At 43.0% G+C, this 8,190-nt stretch overlaps 1 protein-coding gene across 2 annotated transcripts in view; it reads left to right on the plus strand.

Annotated features, from left to right (window-relative positions):
* The first annotated feature begins 4,610 nt into the window (after positions 1 to 4,610).
* The window catches only part of BNIP2 (BCL2/adenovirus E1B 19kDa interacting protein 2), a 24,532-nt gene continuing 20,952 nt past the window's right edge, over positions 4,611 to 8,190 (plus strand). For both annotated transcript variants that reach the window (XM_011940481.1, XM_011940482.1), the window contains exon 1: positions 4,611 to 5,144. In XM_011940481.1, coding sequence (XP_011795871.1) covers positions 4,851 to 5,144 — 294 coding nt within the window. In that variant the 5' untranslated portion in view covers positions 4,611 to 4,850. The remainder of the gene's footprint in view (positions 5,145 to 8,190) is intronic.

Raw genomic sequence — 8,190 nt, forward strand, 5'->3', positions numbered from 1 at the left:
ACATATATATATATATACACACACACATATATATATAGATATATAGATATCAAGCGGGCATGGCAAAGCATTTTGAGAGGCTGAGGCAGGAGGATTGCTTGAGGCCACAAGTTGGAGACCAGCCTAGGTAAAATAGCAAGACCCCATTTCTAAATAAATATTTAATAAGTAAATAAAGATGTATCAAATGAATGGATACTTGAAAGAAGTGGGTAACCTAAAAATGACAACTTTGAAAGTAAACATTCATTTGACTAAATCCTAGGTGAATTCAAGAATTACTGGATTATTCAATAAATGCTTTTAGGCAAACTGTTTAGTCAGTTTAGTAAAGTCAGACTCCCTAGTCATGTCATAAGCACAAACACAAAATTCCAGTTGGATTTAATATTTATTTGTTAAAAAAAAAAAAAAAAGAAAAGAAAAAGAAACTATAAGACCACCAGAAGAAAACAACAGTGACGGGCCAGGCGTGACAGCTCACGCCTGTAATCCCAGCACTTTGGGAGGGTGAAGCAGGTGGATCATGAAGTCAGGAGTTCAAGACAAGCCTGGCCAAAATGGTGAAATCCTGTCTCTACTAAAAATACAAAAGTTAGCTTGAACCTGGGAGGTAGAGGTTGCAGTGAGCCGAGATCACGCCACCACATTCCAGCCTTGGCGACAGAGTGAGATTCCGTCTCAAAAAAAAGAAAAAAAAGAAAGAAAAAGAAAACAACAGTGACTACATAATTTTAGCGTGAGGAATGCCTATTTAAACATAACACCAAAGGCAGAAACTACACAAGGAAAGGTTGATCATGGCTCTGAGCTAATGTATCACTTTCCAAGTGTTACCTGCTATGTAGGGTGTAAGGGCTGGAACCCATGCTTTTTCTTCCACTGAATTTTTCCCCAATTTTTAAGAGCTTAAATATCTGCCTATTCAAGGAAACAATAAGTAATTGTAAAAATACCCTAAATCTTGTCCAAAAAGTCTGGAAACACAGGGAATACAGTGGGGTTTTTTTGTTTATTTGTTTTTTGAGACAGAGCCTTGCTCTGTCATCCAGGCTGGAGTTCAGTTGCACTATCTCAGCTCACTGAAACCTCCGCCTCCCAGGTTCAAGTGATTCCCCTGCCTCAGCCTCCCGAGTAGCTGGGATTACAGATACGTGCCACCACACCCAGCTATTTTGTATTTTTAGTAGAGGTGGGGTTTCACCATGTTGGCCAGGCTGGTCTCCAACTCCTGACCTTAGGTGATCCGCCCACCTTGGCCTCCCAAAGTGCTAGGATTACAGGTGTGAGCCACACCTGGCCTACAGTGTATTTTTAACATCATATTTTAGATTAACAATTAGATTTATTGCTTTAGAGACACTTATCTAAGACAGTATGTGGAAGTCAAATATATTGAGTAATATTATTTCGAAATGTTAATAATAAATTGCTTGAAAATAAATTAGTCCTATGTTTCTGACTTTTTGAACACTCTATGAAGTGTTGCCCAGCACCACGGGAGGCTGAGGCCGTAGGATTGCCTGAGGTCAGGAGTTCGAGACCAGCCTGACCAACATGGTGAAACCCCCGTCTCTACTAAAAACACAAAAATTAGCCAGGCGTGGTGGTGCACGCCTATAATCCCAGCTACTCAGGACGCTGAGGCAGGAGAATCACTTCAACCTGGGAGGCAGAGATTGCAGTGAGCCGAGATCACACCACTGTACTCCAGCCAGGGCGACAGAGCGAGACTCCGTCTCAAAAAAAAAAAAAAATGGAACAAGGCCGGGCGTGGTGGCTCACACCTGTATTCCCAGCATTTTGGGAGGCCAAGGTGGGCAGGAGTTCACTTGAGGCCAGGAGTTCAAGACAACCCCGGGTAACATGGCAAAAACCTGTCTTTCCAAAAGTACACAATTTAGCAGACATGGTGGCACATGCCTATAATCCCAGCTACTCAGGAGGCTGCGGCACGAGAATCACTTAAATCAAAAGGTGGAGGCTGCAGTGAGCTGAGACCATGCCACTGCACTCCAGCCTGGGCAATAGAGTGAGACCCTGTCTCAAAAAAAAAAAAGGAATAATCTAAAAATAAAGGATTGTTTAATAAATAAATTATCCATAATGAAAATAATAGCATTGGAATGTATTTATTGAGTTGAAAAGGAGTTCATAATATATTTTATTTGTTTTTATAATATAGATTCCCATATCTTTCCATAGACTGTAGAGGGTGAAGCCTCAGAATCTGCATTTTTATTTATTTATTTTTGAGACACAGTCTCACTTTGTTGCCCAGGCTAGAGTGTAGTGGTGTGATTTTGGCTCACTGCAACCTCCGCCTCCTGAGTTCACATGATTCTCCTGCCTCAGCACACCCAAGCAGCTGGGATTACAGGTGCCCACCACCACACCTAGCTAATATTTGTATTTTTAGTAGAGACGTGGTTTCCCCATGTTTGCCAGGCTGGTCCCGAACTCCTGACCTCAGGTGATCCACCCACCTCAGCCTCCCAAAGTGCTGGGATTACAGGTGTGAGCCACTGCATCCAGCTCATAATATATTTTAAATGAAAATAAGAAAATGGAGATTATAAACCACTAAGTATGTTTTCTGATTTTTATAAAGACTTATATGTGCAATTTATACATAAAATATATATGTATGTGTATATATATAATCTGAAAGGCTATACAGAAATATGTTAATAATAGTTATCTCTTTGGCTTACCTGTAGTTTGTAATGTTTCAACAATAAGTATGGATAATTAACGAGATAGGGATAAAAAGATAAATAAAAACCAAAGCAAACACTGATCAAGCTTATTAAATGATAAAGTTATTAAAATGAAGAAGGAACTAAAGATCTAAATCACATAACTGTATATGATTTCCAATGATTTTCTGCCACCCTGTGGGGAATTCTGCACATTGCAGGACTGAAGAAGCAAAATATGAAACTATAAAAAATTCTGTAACTCAAGATGAAATGTCTTGGCCCAATAAGTTGTTTAGCTAAAGCTGTGTTGATCAGTTTTGTTTTCTCTACCAGCTATTTAGTGAAATTGCTAGAATAGGATAAAATAATACCTAATACTTAAATGTGATTACAATATGACAACCACGGTCCTAATACATACATATGACTTCATCTCACAAAAACCCTATAAGGTAGGTACTGTTTTCTTCCCATTTTATCAAAGAGACGGAGTCTAATCTACCAATGGTGGGCAAATGTTGCCAAAGCAATGTGAAATCCGGCAGAGTGTTGCATTTTTAGTCAATGATTTAAATTTTTGAGCTTTTCTGTTTCCTTCAGGCCTGATCATTCCCTAATGGAATCACCCAAACACTTGACTGCTGAGGCTTTCTACGGATTTATCAGATGAAACTTTGGAAAGGGATTTTTTTTTTTTTAAAGACAGGGTCTTGGTCTGTCACCCAAGTTGGAGTACAGTGGCGTGATCTTGGCTCACTACATCTGCCGCCTGCCAGGCTCAAGCGATTCTCCCACGCCAGCCTCCCAAGTAGCTGGGACCACAGGTACACGCCACCAAGTCCACCTAGTTTTTCTTTTCTTTTCCTTTCTTTCTCTCTCTCTTTCCTTTCTTTCTCTCTCTCTCTTTTTTTTTTTTTAAGAGATGGGGTCTTGCCATGTTGCCCTGAGGTCTAGCCATCTACCCGACTCGGCCTCTCAAAGTGCTGGGATACTCGGCTTCTCAAAGTGCTGGGATTAGAGGCACGCCCAGCTGAGACAGACTATGACGTTCTCCAAACAAATCTCATTTGGTTGAAACTGTACAGCTGAGTATAGTCTAATTTGAGTAGTTTACCTTGATTACTCTAACCATGGTCTATAGACCTGGGCTCTTTTGAGAACTGTTTGCAAATGGTCTGCAGAGAAACAGTAGAAAACTCTATGGCAATTTTGCAAGTAATTTTATGGCTGTTAACTCTAACGATAAAAAGTTTTGACTTGGATTTTGTATGCCTTTTCATTTTTCTGTTATATCAACTTGTGGTCAACAATTAATCAAAAATTTTTAAAACATAAACGGACCGTTCCCCCAGTGAAGAGAAGCACTGCTATAAAGCTGTTTACACGCAAATATTACCAAACTCCAAGGTCGCTTTTGAGGCCTAGCTCCCCAAAATGAGGCCTCGGATATTTTTCCTCCCTTTATTTCTTTTCTGTTTTCTTTTTATTTTTTCCTCCCTTTTTCCTTTTTTTGAGACGCAGTTTTTGCTCTGTTGCCCAAGCTGGAGTGCAATGGCACGATCTCGACTCACTGCAAACTCCGCCTCCATCTCTTGAGTAGTTGGGATTACAGATGCGAGACACCACGCCCAGCTAATTTTTGTACGTTTAGTAGAGACGAGGGTTCGCCAAGTCGGCCAGGCTGGTCTCGAACTGTTGACCTCCGGTAATCCACCCGCCTCGCCCTCCCAAACTGCTGGGATTACAGGCATAAGCCACCACGCCCTGCCTCCTCCCAGTATTTCATCCATTTTATAATTCACATTATTATTGATCGTTGATAATTGCACCTATCGTAATGATACTGATAATTGCACCTGTTGTAATAATATTGATATTGATAATTGCACCTATTGCATTACAATATTATTATTGATATCCATAATTTCACCTACTGTAATGATCAACAAAGACAGGCAGAAAGAAAACAAAAATAACTGAGACTACCGGGCAGTGGCCCTGCCGACAGCAAAGAGTGAAGAAAAGCCTTGAGGCGCAGTAACGCCACCAATAAGGAGTCGCCGCGACGGTTCCGCCCAGAGGCAAGGAAGGCCCACCCCTCGCGGGCAGGCGCGAGCTCTAGCTCGTGACGGCTGAGGGGGTGGGGATATGCCGTGTGGGTTTCAAGAAGACGCCACGCCTCCGCCGCCGCCACGCCTCCGGCTGCCGCGCCCGGAGGAAGCCGGGATGTTATCACTTCCGCCGGGGCCTCTCACTGCGTCCGGGTCAGCTGCTGCCGCCGTCGCCGCCGTGCCGCTGCGGCCGGGGGATTGGGCTGGGGTCTCCACCGCCGAGCGAGGGGAGCGGGCTCCGCTCGGCGCTGCTTTTTGCGACCTGGCCGTCAGCCCCACGTCGCCGGCCTGGAGGGGCGAAGAGGACGAGGGGGCCAAGGCTTCCTCCGGGGTGAGTGCGGCCTGGGAGGACTTGGCACGGTGGCTCCGTAACTGGACTGGGAACCGGCCTAGGGGAGCAAGTCTGTAGGGCGCGTGCCCACGACGTCTGCGGAGAGGAAACCCAGAGAGTTATCCTTGGTAGGGGGGAGCCATAGAACCTGCTCGGAAGGCGCTTCCTGGATCTCCGCCCAGTTTAGGTCACCGCCCTTGGCTCGGGTCCTGTTTGTATTTGGCAGTTTGGCCCCCCACCCCACCCCTTTTCCGTTTCTGGTAGTTGTGCTCGGGATGGGACCTTGCCCCTCCTCCACTCCTTTTTTTACCCTGGTTTGGGTGAAGTGGCGGGGCTACGATGCTTCAGTATTTATGACTAGCGTCCGTCCTGGTGCAGAACAAAGAAACTTGTACCTCTGGTATGCCTGGTAACCTCGGGGAATAGACACGGAAGCAGCATAAGTAATCAGGGCTTTAATGGATCTTCCCGGGTACGCTCAACCAAATATAGAGTGTGTACGTCAAAAGCCGAGTCCCCGCGTGAATCTAGACACTACCTTTTCTGTTTAAATACCTGGCAAAATGGTTTGGATTTCTGGATGCATTTCATGTCTCTGGAGTTACTTGTTTGTGTGTCCTGTGAGCTCTTTGAGGGCACAGATTTTGCGGTGTTCGTCAAGATAGTCACAGTGCCTCCTATTTATTTAGTTGAATAAACTATATGATTGCATTTTAGTGTTGCTTTTTTCATTCTCACCTTCTCTTGATTAGGATCTCTATTTCACCTAATACCTGATTTCTTATTTTCAATCAAATGTAATTTTTCTAACATTTTATAAGAATCTCTGCAGTTGTGGAAACAAATTCTGTAATTGTAAATCGCTGTTTCCTCAAAATTACAACTGATGTTACCCAGTTAAGTTACCCCTGCAGACTAGTTTCTTGATCATTTTGCACATATTCTTAGTTCTTGTTGTTTGATATTTTCTCTAAACTCTATTCCTAGTCTTCATAATCTCTAGTGCAGCCCAGCACTGTTGGGTTTAGACAGGAAGTATGACAGATCCACTTCTGCAAACGGAACTTGAACTAGATTATCGTAAGTCAGTGCTATTATGGCCTTCAGGCACTACAAGACCTTTGAAGCGAAGTGCAACCAAATCAGGCATGACAGGCTTATTCTGTATAAGTTGCCAGTGCACTACTGACGGTGTGCTATGTTAGAAACAGTTCTGGATTAGATATGGGGACCAGGATGTAGTGTCATTGCCTCATATATAAGATACAATGGTGATAACACAAGTGTCATGCATCCCAAAGTTGCTGGTTAGAATATGAGATGATGGATGTGAAAGTGGTTAGTAAATGTGAAGAGCACTCTGGAAAAGTTCTGTTCATTCTGTCTGGAGTAATGCTGGTAGAAGGAGCAATAGGGAGAAAGGCGTCAGAGAAAGTATATGTAACCAGATCTAGTAAGTTACCGGGCTGATAGTAGATGAAAGATGTCTTGTTACTTTGGGTGGCCAAGGTGGGCGGATCACCTGAGGTCAAGAGCAAAAAATGATAAAGCAATGAGATGAGACAAGCCTGGCCAATGTGATGAAACGCCGTCTCTACTAAAAATACAAAAATTAGCTAGGCATGGTCGCGCGTGCCTGCAATCCCAGCTACTGGGAGACAGAAGTACAAGAATCACTTGAACCCAGGAGACGGAGGCTGCAGTGAGCCGAGATTGCAGCACTGCACTCCAGCCTGGGCGACAGAGTGCGACTCCGTCTCAAAAAAAAAGAAAAAAAGATGTCGTGTTATGTTTACATCTTATAAAGCAGAATACTAGTATAATGTGACAGTAATATTCCACAATTCTAGTTTTTTATTGCAACTGATATTTCTAACTACAACAAACTGAGACATCAGTTAGTAGACTTTATCTTTTTAAAGGGTTGCAGCGTTTTCAGTATGTTCTGCATAGTGATAATAAATCTAACTTTTGTAGGTGGCACAATTATCTTTTGCTGTATTTTCACAATTTTGAGAGAAGTCAGCACCATTCTAGTTTTTCCTCTAAATTTTATGTTAACGTTTATTTTATTTTATTTAATTTTTTTGAGATGCGCTCTTGCTGTGTTGCCCAGGCTGGAATGCAATGGCACGATCTCGGCTCACTGCAACCTCTGCCTCCCAGATTGAAGCGATTCTCCTGCCTCAGCCTCCCTGATCACTGGGATTACAGGCCAGTGCCACCACTCCCGGCTAATTTTTGTATTTTTAGTAGAGATGGGGTTTCACCATGTTGGCCAGGCTGGTCTTGAACTCCTGACGTCAGGTGATCCGTCTGCCTCAGCCTCCCAAAGTGTTGGGATTACAGGTGTGGGCCACCACGCCTGGCTTGTGTTAACATTTCTGATAGAGCATCTCATTTCATTGTTTAAAAACTATATACACTCAAGAGAGCAATGAGAAGCACACATCTAGGATTTTTTCAAAGATGTTTGGTGATCTAAACATACAGGCTGTTCGTTAAAAAGTGAACATAAGTGTTTAGGATGAAACCTTTTTGTTGAAATGGGGAAGTGAAAGGCTTGCCTGGGCATTTCCGTATGCCTACTGTAATTGATTTCGGCATAAACGGTTGTTACTGGCACCTATTGCAGCAGCAGTGTTAAAGTATGTATAGTAAAATCACCTTGTATAATTGTGTTAAAATTAAACAGTTCTAATGTGATCTTAAAAAAAAAATTTTAGAGACAGATCTCAATATGTGGCCCAGCTAGGCTTGAACTTCTGGGCTTAAACCATCTTCCCACCTCGTCCTCCCAAGGTGTTAGGATTACAGGAGTGAGTCCCTGAGCCTGACCTAAATGTGATCTTAACATTTAATTTTTGCTTATGTTGCTAAACTGCCTGGGAAAAGCTTCTTCATCTTGGTTGGATTTATCAGTACTCGTCCCCCTTGAAGCAATGTCAGAAGGAATCAATTGTCTCTTTGATTTTTTTTTTTTTTTTTGGAGACGGAGTCTCCCTCTGTAGCCAGGAGTGAGTCCCTGAGCCTGACCTAAATGTGA

Source organism: Colobus angolensis, unplaced genomic scaffold, assembly GCF_000951035.1.
Source record: "Colobus angolensis palliatus isolate OR3802 unplaced genomic scaffold, Cang.pa_1.0 Scaffold19, whole genome shotgun sequence".
Lineage (NCBI taxonomy): Eukaryota > Metazoa > Chordata > Mammalia > Primates > Cercopithecidae > Colobus > Colobus angolensis.